Below are 25,985 nucleotides of genomic sequence, written 5' to 3' on the forward strand. Positions count from 1 at the left end.
GGCTGCGGGGGCGCCCACCGAAGAGGTGGAGCGGAGAGGAAGGAATGACTGCCCGTCCCCTTCCTCTAGGCCCCCAGCCCCGCCCCGCCCCGACCCGCCCAGCTCGCGGAAGGACCGGCCTCGCTCCTGCCCACACCGGACTCTACCTGCCCCTGGGATTCGGGAGGGGTGGGGGGTACCCGACCGCCAGCGTCGCCTGCTGCGCAAGTGGGGCCTGCGAGCCGACCCCGCCTCCACCCCTCGATTGGGCGCGCATTTAAATGTCCGGCCCCGCCCCGAGCTTCGGGCGCTTATATATAGGCAGCTCGGCGGGCGGCGGGCGGCATTCTGGCGCGGAGCGGAGCGGCGGCGGGTGCGGCTAGCGGGTCGGCCGCGGAGCGGAGGTGCAGCTCGGCTTCCCCCGGCACCCCTCCCCCTCGGGCGCCAGCCCCACCCCTCCGCCGGCCGGGCCAACCCCGCCGTACTATCCCCTGCGGCGCGAGCCCGGGGCGGCTCCGAGCGCCCCCCAGCAGACCCCCATCATGGGCAGCCAGAGCTCCAAGGCTCCCCGGGGCGACGTGACCGCCGAGGAGGCAGCAGGCGCTTCCCCCGCGAAGGCCAACGGCCAGGTGGGTACGCTTGGCGCGGCCGGCCCCAGCCCCTCCTCTCGCACCTCGCCCCCTCTAGGGCCCGGGGCCGGGGCCGCGCGCTTTGTCCGGCCCGGGACACGCGGCGCCCCCTCCCCCGCCCGGTCCCTTTGTTCTCGGCGCCGCAGCCCCCGCGGGCGAAGCGAGGGGAGGGGCGGGGAGGGGGCGCCGGCCGGGCCCCGCCGCGTTCTTTGTTCACGGCCCCGGCCCCCGGCGCTGCCCCCCGGCCGCCCCGAGTGCCGCGCGGGGAACAAAGGCGCTGCTGGGCCACGCCAAGGGGGCGCCCAGGGGCCGCGGAGCTGGGGCCCGGCGGGGAGCGCACTCCACCCGCAGACCCGACCTCGGTGGCCCATGGTCTTTTTTTTTAAGGGGGAGCCGAGATGTGGGAGAGCCTGGGGTGGGTGGGGGCCGTTTACACAAAGCCTCCGGGAGGCTGGGAAAATAGGCCGTCCAGGTGCAGAGAGACAGCGCCCCGGGGCGGCTTCCCGCCCAATGTCGCCTGGAACGGCTCGCCCGCCTGCCCGGGATCCGCACAGCAGATCCGGAGCGGTTCCGCGCGGAATAGAGAGCGCGCCCCGGGGGACGGGGGTGGGGGCCACGGGACCCCAGCGCCTCCTGCCGGTCGCGGCCTCTGCGCGCTCGATGCCCGCGCGCCCGTGAGGGTCGAGAGGGAGGTGTTTGACGGGATCCTGGGCCATACTTTCGGGTTGCAGTAGAATCGAATCGGGGACCCCCTCCTCTAGAAGGGATCAGAAGCGGGCTGGGGGAGGGGGAGCCCCTGCCCTCATTGCTGTCCCCTCTGCCCTGCAGGAGAATGGCCACGTGAAAAGCAATGGAGACTTATCCCCCAAGGGTGAAGGGGAGTCGCCCCCCGTGAACGGAACAGATGAGGCAGCCGGGGCCACTGGTGATGCCATCGAGCCAGCACCCCCTAGCCAGGGTGCTGAGGCCAAGGGGGAGGTCCCCCCCAAGGAGACCCCCAAGAAGAAGAAGAAATTCTCTTTCAAGAAGCCTTTCAAATTGAGCGGCCTGTCCTTCAAGAGAAATCGGAAGGAGGGTGGGGGTGATTCTTCTGCCTCCTCACCCACAGAGGAAGAGCAGGAGCAGGGGGAGATCGGTGCCTGCAGCGACGAGGGCAGTGCCCAGGAAGGGAAGGCCGCAGCCACCCCTGAGAGCCAGGAACCCCAGGCCAAGGGGGCAGAGGCTAGTGCATCCTCAGAAGAAGAGGCAGGGCCCCAGGCTACAGAGCCATCCACTCCCTCGGGGCCGGAGAGTGGCCCTACACCAGCCAGCGCTGAGCAGAATGAGTAGCTAGGTGGGGGCAGGTGGGTGATCTCTAAGCTGCAAAAACTGTGCTGTCCTTGTGAGGTCACTGCCTGGACCTGGTGCCCTGGCTGCCTTCCTGTGCCCAGAAAGGAAGGGGCTATTGCCTCCTCCCAGCCACGTTCCCTTTCCTCCTCTCCCTCCTGTGGATTCTCCCATCAGCCATCTGGTTCTAAGGCCAGTTGAAGATGGTCCCTTACAGCTTCCCAAGTTAGGTTAGTGATGTGAAATGCTCCTGTCCCTAGCCCTACCTCCTTCCCTGTCCCCACCCCTGCATAAGGCAGTTGTTGGTTTTCTTCCCCAATTCTTTTCCAAGTAGGTTTTGTTTATCCTACTGCCCAAATCCCTGAGCCAGAAGTGGGGTGCTTATACTCCCAAACCTTGAGTGTCCAGCCTTCCCCCTGTTGTTTTTAGTCTCTTGTGCTGTGCCTAGTGGCACCTGGGCTGGGGAGGACACTGCCCCGTCTAGGTTTTTATAAATGTCTTACTCAAGTTCAAACCTCCAGCTTGTGAATCAACTGTGTCTCTTTTTTGACTTGGTAAGCAAGTATTAGGCTTTGGGGTGGGGGGAGGTCTGTAATGTGAAACAACTTCTTGTTGTCTTTTTTTCTCCCACTGTTGTAAATAACTTTTAATGGCCAAACCCCAGATTTGTACTTTTTTTTTTTTTCTAACTGCTAAAACCATTCTCTTCCACCTGGTTTTACTGTAACATTTGGAAAAGGAATAAATGTCGTCCCTTTAGTGGTGCTTTAATGAGTGGTCTTCTGGGGGTAGGGTGAGAAGATTGGTGGAAAGTAGTTCACCTCAAACCTCAAGGGAGGAGTTAAGGCAGGCAGGTAAGTTTATGGGGTTTTCTTGTTCAGGGGGTTGCCCCAATACTCATGGACACCAGAAGGGCAGGGAAGTAAGAGTTGAAACCAACCCAATGACACGTAGGAAACAAGCTCAGGAGGATATAGAAATGTACCATTTTATTACAAAGAGGCTCACAAAAATGAAAATAGTATCTCAAAAAGGAAACTAGACTAGCAACCTCCACCTGCAGAATTAGGAGAAGACGGGGCAGGCAGTGTTTCTTGGCTCACTTGAGGCCAGTGGGAAGGTATGAAAACAGAACCAATCTAAAAATGGCTGATGTTACCTTAGGAGCCTGAAAAGAACAGGAGATCCTTGAAGACCCAGCCACCCCTTCTAGAATATTCAATAAGGGCACAAGGGCACCTTTCCAAAGCTACTAAGCAGGCACTTCGCATTTCAGGATTTTGTCTTACGGTTGCATAAAAGCATCCCTTTCACCCAGACCTGGCACCCTTTATGGTTCAAAGTTAAGAACTGGGGAAGAATGGGTGGCAACGTGGCCCCTGGAAGAGTTCACCCAGCACAGCTGCCCTGGGCTCAGGGCCTTGGTTTCTGTCCCTGGGGATATTTATATTTAATAAATTTTTATATAAATACACAGAGAAATAGAAAATATAAAATCTGAGGGGTTGGGGGAGTAAGGTGAGGGACTCAGCAGGAAGCCAGAGCTGGAGAGGTCTGTTCAGGCCAACTTGACCTCCTCCTTGACCCTGTGGAGAGAGCAGAGACTGGCATGAGATGACCCAGCCCAGAGCCTCGGGGCAAAAGTGCAGACACAGTGACTTCCACAGGATCCCAGGTGACTACTGGGGGCTGGGGCTCCTAGCTCTGCCTAGAACTGCAGAGCTGGACAGACTGGTCCCTGAAAGAGGCCTTTGTAAGCTGGACCAGCTGTCCCTGTGCCTTTCTTCAGAGTAGTGGGACAAAGGGGCTGGTGCTCCAATGCCAGGGAGATGGCTGCAGGCAGCTCGTTCCTCACCCTTTGGCTTCTGGCTTTTCCTCCTTGGTTTTCTCCTCTTCTGTGACTTCTAGAACACAAGAGTACAGGGATGGCTAAGGGCAGCACCTCTGGAAAGACCCATGAGGTCTTCATTTACCCTGAGACCCCTTCCCCAACACTACGCTCACTGGACATAAAAGAGAGAAAAGCCCATCCCTGGTCCTCCCAGTGAGCCCTGTAGAGAACAGGTTGGACCGGTTTCCCAGCCTGCTACAGCCAGAATCTGGTGGGCGGAGGCAGCCCCCTGGGAAACTGGGGTGCAGTGCTGGGAAAAGGGCTTGGGTGGTATGTGAGAGCCATGCTTGGCCAGTAGAGGTTCGTTGTTTTGTGGGCCCTGCCACTTCTGGGAGCCATTGAAAGGTTCAAAGACCTGAGGAAGAGCCCCACAGGAGCTGGCAGGGCCTGAGTCACTCCCTCCTCCCACTGCCCTACATAGATTCATCCTCTCAGGCTCAAGACCCAAGTCCCGGCTGAACCCAAACCCACCTTTCTTCTCCTCTGGGTCTTTCTCTTTTTCATCCTCTGTTTTGACTCTCTTGGCTTTTTTGAAGTTGGAAGAGTTCTTGCGGCCCCCCTCTCCCTCCTCTTCAGAATCGGAGAACTCTTCCTCACAGGCAATTCGTTTGTCAGAGGAGCAGACTGGGAGGGAGTAGGAAGCATGGGTGAGAGCAGGCGGGTGCCGATCTAGCTCAGCATCTATGCCCAGTGCTTCCCTGCAGGCCCTCCAAGAGACACCAAGGGAAAGGGAACCAGAGAAGAGGGAGGAGCTCGGGCTCCCTAACCTGTTCCTACAGGCACTGGAACTGGAAACAGATTTCTCCAAGGTGGGGAGCTTGGAGAGTGTGCAGCCAGGAATGGTGGTGGAAGTGGGGGCTGCCTACTGAGTGGAAGGCATAGGGCTCTGCGTCTAGGTCTTACTGGAGATGCGCTTGTCAGGGTCTTCTTCATCCTCATCGCCACTCTCCTCAGGGATGGCGTCCTCAGGAATCGCCTGCATTTGGACCCCAGGTGCATGCGGCAGCATTCTAAGGTTCTCAAACAGCCGCTGTCTGTGGCCAGTGGGAGAGAGTAGCAGGGCTCTGGTCAGGGACAAACCAAAGTCAGGAATGTTCAACCAAGGGGTGGCTGGAGGATATACTCACTTGATCTTCTCCAGGTACTCATTCGTGTTCTGGTTAGTCATATTGGAAGGACTGATGTGGAGCTTGAAATCCGGTCCAAAGTATTCAAAGTAGTCGTTGTATGGAAGCTCTGATTGGGGCAGGGAGAAGACCGTTAAGAGACCTGGCCACCGCACCTGAACCATTTGCACGTAAGCACCCTAAAGCATTTGTAGGTTTCTCTGGGCCCGTTGATCCATCTGTCAAACAGAGGAGAATGCCTCCAAGACACGGTGAGACACGGGTACCTATGGGATTTCCATCTTGTTAACATCACTCTATGTCTATACCAGTGGTGTATATGTCGCTAGGAGAAGGTCCATGTTCCTGGTTTAGGACACTTGAGCCCATGCTCATTATGAACGCTCCCTTCACTCACTACTCCAGTTACTCTACAGAGCAGAAATTCCAAAGCTGTAAATTACCACTGAGAACTTTGTCCAGACCAAAAGCAGAAGGGAGAGGGGACAGAGCTAAAAAGGACTAGGGAAAAAGTGATGGTTATGGTCTGCTGATCACAAGAGGACATGCAGGGGACTCAGTGACTAGTATCAGAAGAACAGTGGTCATATGACCAACGGGGAAGGGGTTATAAACTTAAGGACAGATGAGCTCCAGCTCCCACCCAGCCCAGCCAAACCTGGCCCTGCAGCTATTACCATTAGGGATCTCCGTATCCAGGGCCACAGCTGTCTCGTATGTCCAGCACCGGGCAACATTACGAATGGTGTAACCACCACCTCCCAGCATCAGCATAGGCAGGTTAAAGCTCTTGACAAATTCCACACACTTGGCGTGCCCTTTGGTGGGAGAAGGGGTGCTGAGTTACAGGAGCACCAAGCAGGACCCCGCCCACCCATCCTTGTGCTACCTGGTCTCACCTTTGATGGTTAGATTGAAGCAACCTAACCGATCCCCAGACAGGGAGTCTGAGCCACACTGTAAGACCACCGCGCTAGGTTGGAACATCTCCATTACTTTGGACATGACCTAAAATGATACATCCTGGTCACCACCAACCTCAAGAAAGCAATAGGAGGCTTGGGGTGGAAAGGCTGGGTGCAACACTTTCCCACCCACTCCTACCTTTCCACTCTCCCTCATGCTACGTGGGAGAGAAAAGGGAGTGCCAGGCTGAAGCTCTTGCTTCCCCACTTGGGATTTCAGTTTTCCAATTTGAAAAGTTCTCTAAGACCCTTCTAACTCTAGTAACACTGAACCTAGAATGGCCTCCCTGTCAACTCCCTATATCTCTTCTTCTATTGCCCAAGCTCTAGTGCCACTTCCTTCAGGAAGCCTTCCTGACCCTTAGCTGCATCTACTCTACTCATTCAGTTTTACAGACTTGGAGCCTTACATTATGAGCAAGCACTTTTAGTTTATCTTATTCTCACAAGCAGAGTCTAATATTACTGAGACCGAGACCACAACTCCCACTTCTGTAGCCCTTATTAAATACTAGGCACGTAGTAGGTAGTCAGCGTTTGCTGAATGACTACCTGACCTTATCAGGTTAAACAGTTTCTTATTGTTTATAAGGGAAGATTTAACTCCTCGGCATGGCATTCAAGGCTCCCTTTGAAATACTGAGCCCAGCATATACTTCCCACCACCTCCTTCAGCATTCCTCCCATATACCACACTGGCCTACATGCTGCCACACTGGTACCTCTGCACTTCTGCTGGTGCTGTTCCTTCCACTAAATGCCACCCTTACTGCCATCACCTCTTTCTTCACATGGGCACCTCCTCGTTTTTCAAAGTCCAACTTAAACATCAGCATCGCTGTGAAACCATCCCCGGCTACCCTCCTGCCAGCCCAGGCAGTAGTTCGTCTTTCATTCCTCTGATCAGCCCTCAGAAACACAGGCACTAGGCCAGCCTGCCCATGGAACATGCCAGACAGCCTTTCCAGAATCTCTGGATGGGCTGACTGGTGAAGGGCTTTCCCAGACAAAGCCAGTCTGCAAAGACTAGGGTAAGTCCTTACTTCTTCAAATGTGCAGACATCAACGTAAGGCAATGAGGAACACGAAAAACCAAGGAGACATACCACTACCAAAAGAACACAATACTCTCCCAGTAGCCCAAAGAAACAGATATAAAAACAGTACTAATCACAGACTACTGGGTATGTGCCTGCCTTCCCCACTGTAGTCCATGAGGGCAAAGATCGTGTCTAGATATATTTGTATCCAGCAGAAGACCTGACCCATAGAAGGAAACAACAAATATGGGTATCTGTTCCCCTAACTGAACACACAACAATCCAGGGTTCAAACACTTCTATCTCCCCACCAGCTTTAGTAAGGAGAGATTCCTGAGGTATGGTGGGGGTGCTTTGCTCCCCCCGACCACCGACCAATCCCCTGTTTGTAGCCCAAGGGGTGGATAAAGCCACTTACCGGCTTGAAAATGGCCTCATAGGACTCGTCATCAATCCCGTCTCGGAGCGGGTAGTTAACAGCATAATACTTGCCTTTTCCAGCCCCGATATCCTAATTAAGAAGGACATTAAAGTAAAACTGAAGGATGAAGCTTGAAGGAAGGTCAAGGATGGGGGCTGGAGGGATAAAGGAAGATGTTCTAAGAGAGACAAGCTAGGCCCATGATGTGCGCCAGGACAGAACACGGGTATCTTGCTAGTACCATTCTCTTCACTGGCAAATCTAACTTCACTGACAAATCATCTCTGGACATAGCGTTCAGCCTACACCCAGGCTGCGAGCTGCTGATGGGACCAGAGATTGAATATCCTACCCTATAGCACAAGATTTCTACCTTGGGATTGGGTTAGAGCTGGCTGGCAGGTGGGTCACAGAAATAACACCCATCCTTGACAACCCTTTCCACTCCAGAGGGCTCTAATGCTCACTCCTCTTCCCCCATGCTCCCTCTCTAGGGTGTTGTGGAGGGAAGGAGAGAGGTCAGAAAGTCCTTCCCAGTAACCTCAAAATAGTGAATGCGCCTGTAAGTCTAGCACTTTGGGAGGCCGAGGTGGGTGAATAACTTGAGGTCAGGAATTCAAGACCAGTCTGGCCAACATGGCGAAACCCCATCTCTACTAAAAATACAAAAATTAGCCGGGCAGAGTGACACACACCTATAATCCCAGCTAAATCCCAGCTATTCGGAGGCTGAGGCACAAGATCGCGTGGAGGCGGGAGGCGGAGGCTGCAGTGAGCCGAGATCATGCCACTGCACTCCAGCCTGGGTGACAGGGAGAGACTGTCTCACAACACCAACAACAAAAGTGAATGCTCGTTTATTCTAACGCTTGCCATGGCAAACAACTGAATTAGTGCCACTTTTTTACCCAAGGGCCACTGGGCATGGCAAAGCAGCTGATTTCACCACATTCATGCTAACAGAAGCAGATGGAACAGTTCAAGGAAGTAGCTTCCAAGGATTCTTATCCTAAGGTTCATGGATGGGCTTCAGTAAGGGGACTTGTCTATTACCTATTCTATATCAGATGTAAGATCTCAAGTACTTTTCTGGAGAGAGAGTCCATAGTTTTCAGTCAAAAGGCTAAACGGGAAAGTGACCCAAAAACATTAAGAACACCTGAGATGTCCTTCAGAGTCCCAATTCCTACCCCCGAACTCAAGGCTTATGAGACACAAGAATAGTGTGATGCAACCTAGCTGTGGCCAAGAGGAAAGTACAGTGAGTCAGGAGACCCCTTCTCCTTTCTCTGGCCCTTTATGTCCCATCATTCCCTTCCTCCAGAATAAAGAAGGCAAAGAGATCAGGGCAAGAGCTTCAGATTGGGACATGGTATTCTGAATGGCAGAAGAGGCAGGAAGCAGTTTTTAGTGGCATGAGATAGGACAGAGAAGTAGAGCTGCCAGCTGAGGGTGAGCTGGTTGGCTCCTAAAGGGCGTTCTCACCCGCAGGTCCCCAGTTCCTGGGAAGTACTCTCCATACTTATGAAAGGACACAGTCATGACCCGGTCTGTGGTATAGAAGGCCTCTTCCACGCCGTCGCCATGGTGAATATCAATGTCAATATACAGCACCCTCTGGTGATACCTAGGGTCAGAAGGGGGTCAGGGGTCTGGGGGCTCTTTGGGGATGGGACGCGCCAAGGGCGCCAGGTCCCAGCTTACCGGGCTGGCTGCCTCCCTCAGGTATCTCTAAGCACCAGAGACGTGGAAACTGGCTGAAGGAAGGTGGAAGAGCGGCCAGGTGTCTCCAGAGGCCTGACCAAGCCGACCAAGTCCGATCTTCCTACTCTACAGCCAGGGTCAACTCCAGCCACACAGGGACACTCTGGAGGCAGGATCTGAGCAGCACCTGCCCCTGATCATGCCGTGGCTCAGTTCAAACCAAGACCCCATCAAGGAGATGATGGCCAGAGACACTCACCGAGCACATCCTAGCCAGCACATCGGTAGGAAAAGCAAACTAGGGAGGCAAGCCCAGGGGGAAAGGGAAATGGGAACCTGGCCTAAGGTGCTCTTCCAAGAGACAAGGCCAGGCAGGCATACTTTAGCAGTTCCAGGATGGCCAAGACGATATCATTGACGTAACAGAAGCCAGATGCCTCAGACTTCTTTGCATGGTGCAGGCCCCCAGCCCAATTCACAGCGATGTCCGTTTGCTGCTTATTAAGTTTCACAGCACTTGCTGGGCATGGGAAGAGAGAACATAAGCTGGTTACTAAGCCACTCTCCCCTTCTTCCAAGAAGCCCAGGGAACCAAGTGAGAGGTTAAGACCTGCCTATTCAACAGCTGTATTGTACAATTCATAGATTAGTCCCCTCCCTCCCACCCTACTCCAGCAGGAAATAAACATGACACTGGCTACTCTTAAAATACTATTTTCCAAACTGAGGGTAGTAACCCATTAGCAGGCCTTAAAATTGATTTAGTGCATCATTATTAGTATATATATTTTTTTAATGGAATAGCATAGAAAAAAATATCAGAGTAACAGTAAAGGTAACTGCTCTTTTGTAAAACTGGCTTCAGAGTGAGTGAGTGTGTGCATGCATGCATATGTGTTGTATGTATCCTGGATTGCATGTGTAAATTTATTTCTTACTATGGCTCATGGTCAAGGAACTTTGAAAAAATACCAAAGATAGGCTACGTGCGGTGGCTCACGCCTGTAATCCCAGAACTTTGGGAGGCCGAGGTGGGCAGATCACCTGAGGTCAAGAGTTCAAGACCAGCCTGGCCAACATGGTGAAACCCTGTCTCTACTAAAAATACAAAAAAAAAATTAGCTGGGCGTGGTGGTACACACCTGTAGTCCCAGCTACTTGGGGAGGCTGAGGCAGAAGAATTGCTTGAACCAGGAAGCGGAGGTTGCAGTGAGCCAAGATCACGCCACTGCACTCCAGCCTGGGTGACAGAGGGAGACTCTACTTCAAAAAAAAGAAAGAAAGAAAGAAAGAAAAAAAAATGACCAAAGATAGTGCCGATACACTAGGTCAAAAAGCACTAGCACGGCCGGGCACGGTGGCTCAAGCTTGTAATCCCAGCACTTTGGGAGGCCAAGATGGGCGGATCACGAGGTCAGGAGATCAAGACCATCCTGGCCTACACGGTGAAACCCCGTCTCTACCAAAAAAAGACAAAAAACTAGCCGGGCGAGGTGGCGGGCGCCTGTAGTCCCAGCTACTCGGGAGGCTGAGGCAGGAGAATGGCGGGAACCCGGAAGGCGGAGCTTGCAGTGAGCTGAGATCCGGCCACCACACTCCAGCCTGGGCGACAGAGCGAGACTCCGTCTCAAAAAAAAAAAAAAAAAAAAAAAAAAGCACTAGCACAAATAGGCCCCAGAAGAAGTAAAAGAGAAATACACACTCATGTGTGCAAGTGCATTTGTGGCAGTGTTAATTTTTTGTTGTTGTTTTTTGAGATGGAGTCTCACTCTGTCACTCAGGCTAAAGTGCAGTGGCGCGATCTCGGCTCACTGCAACCTCCACCTCCCAGGTTCAAGCAATTCTCCTGCCTCAGCCTCCCAAGTAGCTGGGATTATAGGCGTGCGCCACCACGCCTGGCTAATTTTTGTATTTTTTAGAAGAGATGGGGTTTCACCATGTTGGCCAGGCTGGTCTCAAACTCCTGACCTCAGGTGATCCACCTGCCTCGGCCTCCCAAAGGATTGAGATTACAGGCGTGAGCCACCGTGTCCGGCTGCAGTGTTGATTTTATCAGCAATAAGAGCATAGATAGATCCAAATTATCAAGAAGAGGGACAGATTAGATCAACTCAAGTAAATCCACAACATGGAATAATCATAGAGCCACAAGAAAGCAAGCTGTAGAAAACTACAGACAATTTCGTTAAGTAGGAAATGCAGGCATAAAACCATATATATGTGATATGTATATAACCTACTTTTGTAAAATGTAGATGTTGTATATGTGTTATACAGATATAAACACACACACCAAAGAATGGCCAAACACCAACATGGTGACAGAGGTTATCCACCAACCCTGGGACTATGGGTGACTGTGTTTTTTTCTGTGCACTTCTTTGTTTTCTGCGATTATACTGGCCGGGCAGCGGGGGTGGACACAATGATTATATTGGTGGGGGATCACAGGGAAATAAATATTTAAGAAAGGGTTTAGAGTCATCCTGGAGATAACCCAAAAGTTGCAAATGGAAGTGGGAGACACGTGGGGAGTATTTCTGACCTCTAAAGGTAATTACCATACTTTTTCATAGGACAGATTCACAGATGATGACACTTCCATTTTTATAGCACTTTGCAGTTCACAAATTGCTTTTACATACAGCATCTTAACAACCCCAGGAGGTCTGCAGGGAACTCCTGTACATAAGATCTCTTAGTAGGAGAGGACAGTCAAGGACACCTGTCAGTACCATGTCAGAGATTGAACTTGGGCTGGGACTGAACCAGAAGGACATTTTAGAGACTTTTTAAACTTTTTTTTTTCTTTTGGAGACAGAGTCTTGCTCTGTTGCCCAGGCTAGAGTGTAGTGGTGTGACCACGACTCACTGCAGCCTCAACCTACTGGGTTTAAGCCTCAGCCTCCTGAGTAGCTGGGACTACAGGCACAAGCCACCATGCCCAGCTAATTGTTTTTACTTTATTTTTCTGTAGACACGAGGGTCTCACTACGTTGCCCAGGCTGGTCTTGAATTCCTGACCTCAAGCAATCCTCCTCCTCAGCCTCTCAAAGTGCTGGGATTACAGGTGTGAGACATTACACCAGCCACTTTAGAGACTTAAGTAAAAACCACAGGACCAATCTACATGGTTTCAGATCAGCCAACTAGGATAGCAGCCTAAAAGGCAGACCTCACTAGAACAACCCAGTCTACCCCTGGGGGGAGGATGAATATTCCTTACCCACAGAACCACCAGTAGACAACTGACAGAACTCAAACAGGCCGTCGAATACTGGACAGTCCTCACCAACGTTGACTTGAAAGAAATAAGCAAAAGGTTAGTTTCCACAATTTCCTTTAGTTTACATATTTATGAGCTGATGGAAAAAAACATAGACTTTAAATTCAGGAGGTGTGGGTTCTAGTCCAGGCTCTACTACTTACTGGCTATATGACTGCATCAAGTTGTTTAACATCTTTGAGCTTTAGTCCATCATTATTTTTTTCTTTTTTAGAGCCAGGGGCTTGCTCTGTTGCCCAGGCTGGAGTGCAGTGGTGCAAACATGGTTCACGTGCAGTAGCCTTGACCTTAACCTCCTGGGCTCCAGAAATCCTTCCACCTCAGTCTCCTAAGTACTTTGGACTACATACAGGTGCATGTCACTATACCCGGCTAATTTTTTTTGTTTTTTGTAGAGACAGAGTCTCATTATGTTCCCTGGGTCTCATGCAGTCTTCCTGCCTTAGCCTCCCAATAGGCATGTGCACACCTGGTCTTAGCCCATTATCTGTAACAAGCAATACTGATATCCCAAACTCACCCACTGGTCAGAAAATTAACAAAAATCTAATATGGAGAAGCAGTTAGCAACTTGGAAAATGTTGGTTCGTTTCTGGAGGGAGAAAAATTTACCCTCTGGACCTCACGCCTGCTGACAAACAAGGGGCAAGAACAGAGACTCAGAGAACATTGTTCACTGGGCACTTACAATGCGTCAGACACTGCGCTACATGCGTTAAATACCCAAGATCATCCATCTTCACACAAGCTTCTGAGGTAAGATTTGGTCCCATCTTATAAGTAGGGAGACAGGGCCTGGCGCAGTGGCTCACACCTGTAATCCCAGTACTTTGGGAGGCTGAGGCAGGAGGATCACTTGAGGCCGGGAGTTCAAGACCAGCCTGGGCAACATGGCGAAACCCCATCTCTACCAAAAACATAACAATTAGCCAGGTGTGGAGGCAGGTGCCTGTAATCCCGGCTACTTGGGAGGCTGAGGCACAAGAACCGCTTGAACCCAGGAGGCACAGGTTGCAGTGAGCTGAGATCACGCAACTGCACTCCAGCCTGGGCGAGACAGAAACCCTGTCTCAAAAAAAAAAAAAAAAAAAAGAAAAAAAGTAGGGAAACAGGTTCAGAGAGGTGAACTGTTAGTAAATGGCAGAAGCAGTATGCAAGCCTCAAGCTTTGGTTTGTCTGTTTTGTTTTGTTTTTGAGACAGAGTTTCGCTCTTGTTGCCCAGGCTGGAGTGCAGTGACGCAATCTTGGCTCACTTCAATCTCTGCCCTCAAGTTTCAAGCGATTCTCCTGCCTCAGCCTCCGGAGTAACTGGGATTACAGGCACCTACCCCCACCACGCCTGGCTGATTTCCGCATTCTTAGTAGAGACGGGGTTTCGCATGTTGGCCAGGCTGGTCTCGAACTACTGATCCTGTGATCCACCCGCCTCGGCCTCCCAAAGTGCTGGGATTACAGGCGTGAGCCGCCGTGCCCAGCTGGTTTGTCTGTCTTAAAAGCCTGTGAAAGGCCGGGCGCGGTGGCTCATGCCTGTAATCCCAGCACTTTGGGAGGCCGAGGCGGGCGGATCACAAGGTCAGGAGATCGAGACCACAGTGAAACCCCGTCTCTACTAAAAATACAAAAAATTAGCCGGGCGCGGTGGCGGGCGCCTGTAGTCCCAGCTACTCAGGAGGCTGAGGCAGGAGAATGGCGTGAACCCAGGAGGTGGAGCTTGCAGTGAGCCGAGATCGCCCCACTGCACTCAAACCTGGGCGACAGCGTGAGACTCCGTCTCAAAAAAAAAAAAAAAAAAAAAAAAAGCCTGTGAAAATATATCCTGGCCCTTTTCTAAGTCCTTTCACATATACAACCTCATGTGATCCTCACAACTCTATGAGCTGGACAAGACAGATATCAACCCCACTGCGCGGAGGAACAGATACCGAGCAGTTAAGTGATTTGCCCAAGGTTATAAAACCAGGCAGTAGCAGAACCAGAATCAGGGTCCCGGTGTCTTGACTCCCATAGTCCAGTGTCTTACTGTTACATTCACAGTGACAACTGGAGTAAAGTTATTTCGAGCCTAATGGGGTAAAAGTACCAAGTAGTACATAATGTGGAAACATATGCAAACAACAAGGCAAATGAAATGAAAACAGGAAGGAAAGCACACCTGGAGCTTGTAGACTCAGACCTAGAGGAACTTTATAGCTCCAAACCTCTTACAGAAAAGGTAATTGCCAGCCGGGTGTGGTGGCTCATGCCTGTAATCCCAGCACTTTGGGAGGCCAAGGTGGGTGGATCACTTGAGGTCAGGAGTTCGAGACCAGCCTGGCCAACATGACAAAACCCCATCTCTACTAAAAATACAAAAATGAGCCAGGCATGAGCCTGTATTCCCAGCTACTTGGGAGGCTGAGGCAGGAGAATCACTTGAACCCAAAACGCGGAAGTTGCAGTGAGCCGAGATCGTACCCCTGCACTACAGCCTGGGCGACAGGGTGAGACTCCGTCTCAAAAACAAAAAACAAAAAAAGTAACTGCTGAGACATCGATGAGCTACAGGAAGTCAGAGGCAGGAAGTATGGGCCTGCATAGTTATTCTCTTGCCCAGCCTTCTACTGTACCCACTGTTACTGACAAGAGTTCCAAAAGCAGAGGAAGGAGCAGCCCTGGGGTGACAGCAGAAGAGCCCAGTTTGGACCGTGCTGGTAAACTCTCAAGACACAGTTGAAGCTCAAGATCTACAATGACTACAAGAGTTACCAGCTCTGGTTCTGCCCTAAACTTGGAGGGTGCCAAGATCTGGTGCTCTGCAGAAGCGTGGCTGCATGAGGGAGTGTGCAGCGGGTGGGTCTCTTCCTCACTTCCTGGGTAAACGGGGGGAGACTGTGTAAATAAGAACTTTGGTCCCTGGGCCCCAGCTGTTTATCCATTGGCGGCTGATTTCCCTCTCTGGCCACTTCCTCCTGCACAGGGTTTGGCCTGCCTGCGTTTCCAAAGCTTTGTTTATACTCTTATTTGGGATATGGAGCCTCCATGGGAAGGAATGGGTGTTTTGGAGGTGAGAAAAAAAAATATTTTTCTTCAGGCCCCAAACCAACATGTGGCTGAAATGACCAGCCCATTTATTCCCAGTCAATAAACTATGTGATTAGAGATGGAAAGGGGGCAAATGGAAGAGCAGATACTCATGTGAGCTAATCTGTGAGGCTAGGGAGGACTTTTCTATGGGTTTCTCTCTTTCCACTATATACACTTTTCTCATGCTCAGGCTAGTTTTAGACTAAAGGGAAGCAATACTGGGTGAGAGGTGGAGGCAGAGAAGGCAGTCAAATGCTCACTGTAGAAAGAGGTGTGGGGATTAAACACTAACCTCAGGATAGTGCTTATACCTTGGCAGTGCTGGTAATGGGGTGGGGGGCTGGGGGAGTGGGAGAGAAAGGGTATGTGATCAAGGAAAGATGCCCAAGGGGTCATCAACTGTATTAATAATGTTTTCTTTCTCAGGCTGGGTAGTGGGCACATGGATGTTCATTATATTATTATTATTATTTTATTTTTATTTTTTTGAGACAGAGTCTGGCTTTGTTGTCCAGGCTGGAGTGCAGTGGCGGGATCTCAGCTCACTGCAAGCTCCGCCTCCCGGGTTCACGCCATTCTCCTGCCTCAGCCTCCCGAGTAGCTGGGACTACAGGCACCCACCATCACGCCCGGCTAATTTTTTGTATTTTTAGTAGAGATGGGGTGTCACCGTGTTAGCCAGGGTGGTCTCGATCTCCTGATCTCGTGATCCATCCGCCTCAGCCTCCCAAAGTGCTGGGATTATAGGCGTGAGCCACTGCGCCCAGCCGATGTTCGTTATATTATTATTTATTTATTTATTTATTTTGAGACGGGGTCTCACTCTGTCGCCCAGGATGGAGTGCGGTGGCACCATCCCGGCTCACTGCAAGCTCCGCCTCCTGGGTTGACGCCATTCTCCCGCCTCAGCCTCCCGAATAGCTGGGACTACAGGCGCCTGCCACCACGCCCAGCTAATTTTTTTGTATTTTTAGTAGAGACGGGGTTTCACCGTGTTAGCCAGGATGGTCTCCATCTCCTGATCCGCTCACCTTGACCTCCCAAAGTGTATTATATTATTTTTTATGCTTTTTGTGTGTGTCTAAAATATGTTTGTTTTTTTTTGTTTTTTTTTTCCTTTGAGATGGAGTCTTGCTCTGTCGCCCAGGCTGAAGTGCAGTGGTGCGATCTTGGCTCACTGCAACCTCTGCCTTCCAGGTTCAAACAATTCTCATGCCTCAGCCTCCTGAGTAGCTGGGATTACAGGCACACACGCCACCACACATGGCTAATTTTTGTACCTTTGGTAGAGACAGGGTTTCGCCATGCTGGCCAGGCTGGTCTCAAACTCCTGGCCTCAAGTGATCCACCTGTCTCAGCCTCCCAAAGTGCTGGGATTACAGGCATGAGCTACCTTGCCTGGCCTGTGTGTCTAAAATATTTTATATACACTATATTTTTTAAAACTCCAGAATTGGGGGCCTAGAGTTCCATTCTGCAGTCTATCATCACCTTGCTGTGTGACTGGGAAAGTTTACATGTCTGTAAAATGGATGAGAATGTCTCCTAATTTTTTACCAATCCCTTTTATCATGTTTTCACCATAAGCCCCCTAAGTGCATTTATTTGTGTTCCCATTTTCACTTGCTAAATACTAGGTCAGAACTTCTGGTCAAGGCTCTCAAGGTGACCAGAAAGGGTTTATTACATTTCAGCCACAAGCAAGAAAACCTGACTTACTCGATCTTATCACAAGCATAACTTCCTAGGTTAGGTGTGTGGGATGTTTTTGTGTGTGTGTGTGTGTGTGGTTTATTTTTTGGATTGTTTGTTTTTGTTTTTTGAGAAGGAGTCTCGCTCTGTCACCCAGGCTGGAGTGCAGTGGCGCGATCTCAGCTCATGGCAAGATCCGCCTGTCAGGTTCACGCCATTCTGCTGCCTCAGCCTCCCGAGTACCTGGGACCACAAGCACCTGCCACCACTCCCGGCTAATTTTTTGTATTTTTTTTAGTAGAGACAGGGTTTCACCGTGTTAGCCAGGATGGTCTCCATCTCCTGACCCCGTGATCCGCCCACCTCGGCCTCCCAAAGTGCTGGGATTACAGGCATGAGCCACCGCACCTGGCCATGTGTGTTTTTTTTTATCGAGACAAGTTCTTGCCACGTTGCCCAGGCTGGAGTGTGGTGGCGAAATGAGACCATACCTCAATGCAGGCTTGAACTAGGCTCAAGGGATCCTCCTGCCTCAGGCTCCTGAGTAGCCAGAATCACAGGCATGTGCCACCATGCCCAACTAATTTTTTACTTTTTTTTTTTTTTTAAAGAGATGGGGGTCTCACTATGCTGCCCAGGCTGGTCTTGAACTCCTGGCCTCAAGCTATCCCTCCTGCACTGGCATTACAGGTGCATTCTACTACATCCAGCGCCTAGGTTAGATATTGGTACATATTCTAAGGAAGGGCAAGTTAAGGAGTAAGAGGAATTTGAGGCCAGGCGCGGTGGCTCACGCCTGTAATCCCAGCACTTTGGGAGGCCGAGGTGGGCAGATCACGAGGTCAGGAGATCGAGACCATCCTGGAATTTGAGGCTGCAGTGAGCTATGATCTTGCCACTGTACTTGCCACTGTACTTACCCTGGATGATAAACTATCTCTAAAAACAAGAATAAAAATAAAAATAATTCTTTTTTTAAAAAGAGCTCATTACTGTCTTCGTAGATACCCCAGGTTATAAAGCACTATGTTAAGTGACATCTAAAGTCTTTGTCTACTCTGACCCTCCATAACCCTATGAATCAACTCAGTGAGGTACTCTGAAGTCCTTAGAGAGGCTTATTCTTCCTACCCCCCATTTCTGATGACAGAAAAATCCAAGACCTAATTATTTTAATTAGAAAAAAATTTTTTTTTAGAGATCAGGTCTCACTATATTGCCCAAACTAGCCTTGAACTCCTGGGCTCAAGCAATCTTCCTGCTTCAGCCTCCTGAGTAGTTGGGACTATAGGTGCCCAGACCAAATTTTTTTTTTTGAGATGGAGTCCCGCTCTGTCACCCAGGCCGGAGTGCAGTGGCACGATCTCAGCTCACTGCAACCTCTGCCTCCTGGGTTCAAACAATTCTCCTGCCTCCGCCTCCTGAGTAGCTGGGATTACAGGCATGTACCACCAAACCAAGCTAATTTTTGTATTTTTAGTAGAGATGGGGTTTCACTATGTTGGCCAGGCTGGTCTCAAACTCCCGACCCCAGGTGATCTGCCTGCCTTGGCCTCCCAAAGTGCTGGGATTATAGGTGTGAGCCACCATGCCCAGCCAGACTGAATTTTTAATGTACAACTTTAGAATGCTGGATTCAGAAAAATTGGAGCACCAGAGCAGAACCTGCACACTCCTAAGGGCATAGTATTTTGTCTGCCTTGATGAGTTTGTAAATAATAAAAATAGTAAGTCATAATAGCAAAAGCGATTATGCAACAGCAAAATATCAAAAGCAATTCATTGAGGGTAGATACTTTAAATACATTATCTGGCCGGGCGCGGTGGCTCAAGCCTGTAATCCCAGCACTTTGGGAGGCCGAGACGGGTGGATCACAAGGTCAGGAGATCGAGACCATCCTGGTGAACACAGTGAAACCCCGTCTGTACTAAAAAACTACAAAAAACTAGCCGGGCGAGGTGGCGGGCGCCTGTAGTCCCAGCTACTCGGGAGGCTGAGGCAGGAGAATGGCGTGAACCCGGGAGGCGGAGCTTGCAGTGAGCTGAGATCCGGCCACTGCACTCCAGCCTGGGCGACAGAGCGAGACTCCGTCTCAAAAAAAAAAAAAAATAAAAATAAAAAAATAAATAAATAAATACATTATCTTCACTTATCCCCTCATCCTTCACTAGGAAATAGGCACTAATGTCTTTTTTTTTTTTTTTTTTGGTCTCACTCTGTTGCCCAGGCTAGAGTGTAGTAGTACAATCACGGCTCACTGCAGCCTCGACCTTCCAGGCTCAAAAGATCCTCCCTCCTCAGCCTCCCGAGTAGCTGGGACCACAGGTGTGCACCACCATGCCCAGCTAATTTTTTAATTTTTTTGTAGAGATGGGGGTCTCACTATATTGCCCAGGCTGGTCTCAAACTCCTGGCTGGGCTCAAGCAATCCTCCCACCTTGGGCTTCCAAAGTGCTAGGATTACAGGCATGAACCGCTGTGCCTGTCCTGTCTTCCTCTTAAAGAGGGAAAACAGGTCAGGCACGGTGGCTCACGCTTATAATCCCAGCACTTTGGGAAGCCAAAGCCAGTGGATCACCTGAGGTTAGGAGTTCGAGACCAGCCTGACTAACATGGAGAAACCTAAAAATACAAAATTAGCCGGGTGTGGTGGCACATCCCTGTAATCCCAGCTACTCGGGAAGCTGAGGCAGGATAATCACTTGAATCCGGGAGGCGGAGGTTGTGGTGAGCAGAGATCGCCCCATTGCACTCCAGCCTGGGCAACAAGAGTGAAACTCTGTCTCAGGAAAAAAAAAAAAAAAAAAAAAAGGAGGGGGCAGGGAAATAACACCAGAGGGGCTAGGAGACCAAGGATTCAAACTAAGACATGAAAGCTTATTTTCTTACTTTAATAGCAAGCTGCTTCTCTAGTGACAGCCCACTCTGCTGAGAATAGAGCCTGATCCTTGGCCTAAATGGGTTATGGAAACCTCTAAAGCCATCTACAGGAAAGGCATGAATTTGCCTCATCTTGGAGGGAAATAAGACCCTGCAATTCAGAGCAAACACCTCACTCACAGCAGCTGGCAGCTCCTGGAGTTGTCAGTAGCAAAGAAGCTTAATGCTTCAAGGAAGGTCTCTGTGGTTCTGTCATCAATACCACTGTACAGTTATTATTAGTTATAATAATAGTTATAAATACCTTTCTTCCTTGGGAATAAGACTACCTTGTGGTCAGCAGCAATAAACAAGTGCCGCATATTTTCTGACACTTCAATCTAAGCTGTCACAAATTAATCAAAACTTCTTCTGGTCAATGCTGTTACACTATATGAAGTCTTAGGTGCTAAGAGATAATTTCTAAAATAACACAAGGGGGAAGTCAGGTATGATAGTTTTGTTCCAAATTTGAATACTTTTTTTTCCCCCCCACAGCTAAAATAATTCCCACGATTCCTACAAATTAAGCGTGGCTTCCAAGATGAGACCTGCTCTGAAGTTTCAAGTCCAAGGGGCCAGGGGCGCAATCACCTCATCTCAAAGATTACACCATCTAGAATCTGTCCTGAGTGGCCTCTAAATTCTCAATCAATACCCACTAAGTTAAAACAGTTACAGTTGGACAGAAATCAGAGATCACGTGGCCCAGTCCACTTTACAAAAATCTGAGAAGTGACTTGCCCAGTCAGCTGAGAGTTAGAGTTAAATTTTACTGTATCTACTGTCTCTCCGTCCCAGGTCAGTGCTTTTTCCACTACAATAATTACAGTACTCTTGGGACAGTGTTGTGAACATAACCAGAAAAAGTACTACCTCTATTGTTCACAAATCAGGAAACATGAAAAACCCGACTTGAGGGGAAAAAGCACTCTGGCACCTTTAGGAGGTAGGGGAAATCTGGTGTCCACTGAATGGGAGGTGCCAGGACAGCAGAGCGGGCCTCTGCAGTGGAAAGTAAGATGCAACTGGGGGCTTGAGAGTGTGGAGGAACAGAATGGACTTACATCTCTGCATCTGCTTGCTGTACTCCGACATGTTATCTGGACGGATGGAGCGCAAGAATTTAATGTAGTCGTCACTATGGTACTTGGTCATCTCCTCAGCATTGGCTTTGTGAGGGCGCTAGAGGGCAGAAGGGAGAAAGGGCAAGTTATTTTTGACCACGGCCAGTCCACTTAATCTAGTTTGAATATTTCTATTTCCTGCGCAGCACGGAGCTAGGTGCTATAAAGAATAAAAAGAAATAACTGATTAGATTCAGGCCTCAAGAGATTTACAAGATAACTAGGCAAACAAGATTACCAAAGGAGACAGAGTATCAGAAGGCCTAGAGTAACTAAAGCTCTGTTGCTTAGGCAAGTTACTATCTCTTGAACCTCCATTTCCTCATTTATTAAACAGGGACAACATGGACCACACAGGGAAGTTAAGAGAATCGGAAGAGGTTGTTAAATCTCTTTGTAAACTGTAAGGTGCTTCACAAAATTATTATTATTTATTTATTTATTTATTTATTTATTTTATACGGAGTCTCACTCTGTTGCCCAGGCTAGAGTGCACTGGGACAATCTCGGCTGACTGCAAGCTCCGCCTTGTATTTTTAGTAGAGACGGAGTTTCACAGTGTTAGCCGGGATGGTCTCGATCTCCTGACCTCGCGATCTGCCCGCCTCGGCCTCCCAAAGTTCTGGGATTACGGGCATGAGCCTCCACGCCAGGCCTTTTTTTTTCTGTTTTCTTTTTTTGTTTTTTTGTTTTTTGAGGCAGAGTCTCAATCTGTCACCCAGGCTGGAGTGCAATGGCGCGATCTCGGCTCATTGCAACCTTCGCCTCCCGGGTTCAAGAGATTCTCCTGCCTCAGCCTCCCGAGTAGTTGGGATTACAGGTGCCCACTACCAAGCCAGCTAATTTTTGTATTTTTGGTAGAGACGGGGTTTTGCCATGTTGGTCAGGCTGGTCTCGAACTGCTGACCTCAGGTGATCCGCCGGCCTCAGCCTCCCAAAGTGCTGGATTACAGGCGTGAGCCACCGTGCTCGGCCTACAAAATTATTACTTTTTATTATTAAATATTATATAAAACTGGCCGGGTGTGGTGGCTCACACCTATAATCCCAGCACTTTGGGAGGCTGAGGCGGGCAGATCACCTGAGGTTAGGAGTTCAAGACCAGCCTGACCAATATAATGAAACCTGGTCTCTACAAAAAACACAAAAATTAGCTGGGCGTGGTGACATGCACCTGTAATCCCAACTACTCAGGAGGCTGAGACAGGAAAATCGCTTGAACCCAGGAGGTGGAGGTTGCAGCAAGCTGAGATTGCGCCACTGTACTCTATCCTGGGCAACAAGAGCGAAACTCCCTCTCAAAAATTAAAAATAAAAAAATATATGTATATATATGTATCATAAAATTATGGACAAAATGGCTCCAAGAGTTCATGAAAAAAGGGTATCTAATGACAACTGAAACAGATGGGAAATCCTTTATAAGTCATCACATCAACAATTTTTATCACATCCTCCCCTTGCCACTTCCTTGACAAGATAATTTCCTGGTTATCCCAACATTCTGATTCCTCCTTCCCTCTTTTTAAAATTCTCTTCTTTTCCTCCCATCCCTTAAAGGTAGGTCTTCTTCAGAGATGATCCTCTGCCTCTCTAATTACCAATACAACAAAAGTCCTCACTTAATGTTATCCACAGGTTCCTGGAAATTGTGACTGTAGGCAAAACAATGTATTAAGAAACCAATTTTACCATAGGATAATTGATATAAACAAGAATTTAAGCTCCTACAGCATATTTCTGTCACAAAAACATCACTAAAATTCTAAATAAAGACCCAAAACACTTCAAACATTAAATACTGAAATAAATGTGAACTATCCCTATATTTAAGAAAGATTTATAAAAATAAGGAAGATGATTATTGGGCTGGGTGCAGTGGCTCATGCTTAAAATCCCAGCACTTCGGGAGGCTGAGGCAGGTGGATCACTTGAACCCAGGAGTTTGAGACCAGTCTGGACAACATGGTGAACCCTGTCTCTACAAAAATATAAAAAATTAGCCGGATGTGGTGGTACTTGCCTATAGTCCCAGCTACTCAAGAGGCTAAGGTGGATCACCTGAGCACAGGGAAGTCGAGGCTGCAGTCAGCTGTAATCTTGCCACTGCACTACAGCCTGGGCAACAGAGCAAGACCCCGTCTCAAAAAATATATACATTATTATTTACCCAATTTTTGGTGAATCAGTGAGTGATGGTGGTTGTGGTGGTGGTGGGTTAAATCACATAATAAATGTATGCAGGCCGGGCGCGGTGGCTCACGCCTGTAATCCCAGCACTTTGGAAGGCCGAGGCGGGTGGATCACAAGGTCAGGAGATCGAGACCATGGTGAAACCCCGTCTCTACTAAAAATAGAAAAAATTAGCCGGGCGCAGTGGCGGGCGCCTGTAGTCCCAGCTACTCGGGAGGCTGAGGCAGCAGAATGGCGTGAACCCGGGAGGCGGAGCTTGCAGTGAGCTGAGATTGCGCCACTGCACTCCAGCTTGGGCGACAGAGCAAGACTCCGTCTCAAAAATAAAATAAAATAAAATAAAATAAAAAATAAATGTATGCAAAGTGAAAATTGCAAGGAGAACCTTCTACCATCATGCAATTCAAAAATGAACAATAATAAATATGGCAGGCTGGCTCACTGAGTGTTTCTGTATCACATCTTTTATTGTTGTGCATCTGTATGATTATTATCTACTTTACAAATTTTTATTTGACAATAATTTGAATTCAATCATTCATTTCCAAGGGTGACCAGAGCCTGTCCCTGCAGCTCAGCACAAGGAACCAACCTTGGACACGATGCCATTCCATCACAGGGTGCACTCACACCCATATCCACACTTGCTCAGACTAGGACCATGAAAACATGGCAACTCACCTCACATGCACATCTTTGGGATGTGGCAGAAAACTGGAGTACCCGGAGAAAACCTACACAGACAAGGGGAGAATGTGCAAACACCACACAGATAGTGGCCACGCCAGATATCAGTTATTTTTCTCCTCAACGTTGTAATTAATTGATGCTGAGCGAAGTGATGTTATTTGAGAACCTGCCATATTTTCTGTAGTTTATAAAGCATTTTCAATACACAGCCAACATTTATTGTTTCCTCTATGACAGTCACTCTTTCAGACACTTTAAATACTATCTCATATGATTCTCACAACAACCTTTTAAAGATCTAAGCCCTGGAGGATCACTTGAGCCTAGGACTTCAAGGCTAGCCTGGACAACATAGTGAGACCCTGTCTTTTTCTCTTTTTTAAAATAATTATCAGGGCCAGGCACAGTGGCTCACACCTGTAATCCCAGCACTTTGGGAGGCTGAGGTGGGCAGATCACCTGAGGCCAGGAGTTTGAGACCACCGTGGCCAACATAGTGAAACACCATCTCCACTAAAAATACAAAAATTAGCTGGGAGTGGTGGCGGGTGCCTGGAATCCCAGCTACTCAGGAGGCTGAGGCAGAAGAATTGCTTGAACTCAGAGGCAGAAGCTGCGGTGAGCTGAGATCATGCTACTGCATTCCAGCCTGGGCAACAAAGCGAGACTCCAGCTCAAAAAAATACATAAATAAAATAAATTATCGGGCAACCTCTCCTAGCCAGAATAGGTTCAGACTCCCAAGACCCCATCTTTGAAAAACAAAAAACAAAAAAAACACCTTTTAAAGTTCATGGCCAGGTACGTTGGCTCACGCCTATAATCCCAGCATTTTGGGAGGCCGAGGTGGGAGGATTGCTTGAGGCCAGGAGTTTGTTTTTGTTTTTGTTTTTGTTTTTGAGACAGAGTCTCACTCTGTCGCCCGGGCTGGAGTGCAGTGGCCGGATCTCAGCTCACTGCAAGCTCCGCCTCCCGGGTTCACGCCATTCTCCTGCCTCAGCCTCCCGAGTAGCTGGGACTACAGGCGCCCACCACCGCGCCCGGCTAATTTTTTGTATTTTTTAGTAGAGACGGGGTTTCACCGTGTTAACCATGATGGTCTCGATCTCCTGACCTCGTGATCCGCCCATCTCGGCCTCCCAAAGTGCTGGGATTACAGGCTTGAGCCACGGCGCCCGGCCGAGGTCAGGAGTTTGAAACCAGCCTGGCCAACATGACAAAATCCCATCTCTACAAAAAATACAAAAATTAGCCGGGCACAGTGGCAGGCGCCTGTAATTCCAGCTACTCGGGAGGCTGCAGTATGAGAATCACTTGAACTCAGGAAGCAGAGGTTGCAGTGAGCCCAGATCGTGCCACTGCACTCCAGCCTGAGCAACAGAGCATGACTCTGTCTCAAAAAAAAAAAAGTTTGGCCGGGCACAGAGGCTCACATCTGTGATCCCAGAACTTTGGGAGGCTGAGGAGGGTGGATCAAGAGGTCAGGAGTTCAAGACCAACCTGGCCAAGATGGTGAAACTCCGTCTCTACTGAAAATACAAAAATTAGCCGGGCATGGTGGCATGCACCTATAATCCCAACTACTCAGGAGGCTGAGGCAGAGAACTGCTTGAACCTGGGAGGCAGAGGTTGCAGTGAGCCAAGATGGTGCCACTGCACTCTAGCCTGGGCGACAGTGAGAATCCATCTGATAAAACAAAAAACAAACAAAAAAAAGTTCCCAGCCGGGCACAATAGCTCATGCCTGTAATCCCAGCACTTTGAGAGGCTGAGCGGGGCAGATCACTTGAGGTCAGGAGTTCGAGACCAGTCTTGACCAACATGGTGAAACCCCATCTCTAATAAAAATACAAAAAATTAGCCGAGCGTGGTGGCAGGCGCCTGTAATCGCAGCTACTCGGGAGGCTGAGGCAGAGAACCGCTTGAATCCAG

General features: G+C 49.5%; 2 protein-coding genes across 3 annotated transcripts in view; one reads left to right on the plus strand and one right to left on the minus strand.

Annotated features, from left to right (window-relative positions):
• Positions 1-320: 320 nt before the first annotated feature.
• LOC105494638 (MARCKS like 1) lies at positions 321-2,693 on the plus strand. Its single transcript, XM_011763248.3, has 2 exons — positions 321-608; positions 1,437-2,693. Exons 1-2 carry the CDS (start codon positions 522-524, stop codon positions 1,935-1,937), a joined length of 588 nt encoding a protein of 195 aa, XP_011761550.2. The 5' UTR covers positions 321-521; the 3' UTR covers positions 1,938-2,693.
• Positions 2,552-25,985, minus strand: part of LOC105494637 (histone deacetylase 1) — a 43,881-nt gene continuing 20,447 nt past the window's right edge. For both annotated transcript variants that reach the window (XM_011763246.3, XM_011763247.3), the window contains exons 3-14: positions 21,111-21,228; positions 12,309-12,383; positions 9,464-9,602; positions 8,864-9,005; positions 7,376-7,468; positions 5,852-5,960; positions 5,630-5,770; positions 4,953-5,061; positions 4,729-4,859; positions 4,297-4,449; positions 3,790-3,838; positions 2,552-3,520 (exon numbers count right to left, since the gene is read on the minus strand). In XM_011763246.3, the coding sequence (XP_011761548.1) occupies positions 3,493-3,520; positions 3,790-3,838; positions 4,297-4,449; positions 4,729-4,859; positions 4,953-5,061; positions 5,630-5,770; positions 5,852-5,960; positions 7,376-7,468; positions 8,864-9,005; positions 9,464-9,602; positions 12,309-12,383; positions 21,111-21,228 (1,287 nt within the window). In that variant the 3' untranslated portion in view covers positions 2,552-3,492. The remainder of the gene's footprint in view (positions 3,521-3,789; positions 3,839-4,296; positions 4,450-4,728; positions 4,860-4,952; positions 5,062-5,629; positions 5,771-5,851; positions 5,961-7,375; positions 7,469-8,863; positions 9,006-9,463; positions 9,603-12,308; positions 12,384-21,110; positions 21,229-25,985) is intronic.

The sequence above is a fragment of the Macaca nemestrina genome, chromosome 1, assembly GCF_043159975.1.
Source record: "Macaca nemestrina isolate mMacNem1 chromosome 1, mMacNem.hap1, whole genome shotgun sequence".
In the NCBI taxonomy this organism is placed as follows: domain Eukaryota; kingdom Metazoa; phylum Chordata; class Mammalia; order Primates; family Cercopithecidae; genus Macaca; species Macaca nemestrina.

Excerpts from the sequence above, each read along its gene's own strand:
- LOC105494638 (XM_011763248.3), top strand. The coding sequence starts at position 522 with ATGGGCAGCCAGAGCTCCAAGGCTCCCCGGGGCGACGTGACCGCCGAG. Across the intron at positions 609-1,436 it reads CCGCGAAGGCCAACGGCCAG|GAGAATGGCCACGTGAAAAG; the intron begins GTGGGTACGCTT and ends TCTGCCCTGCAG.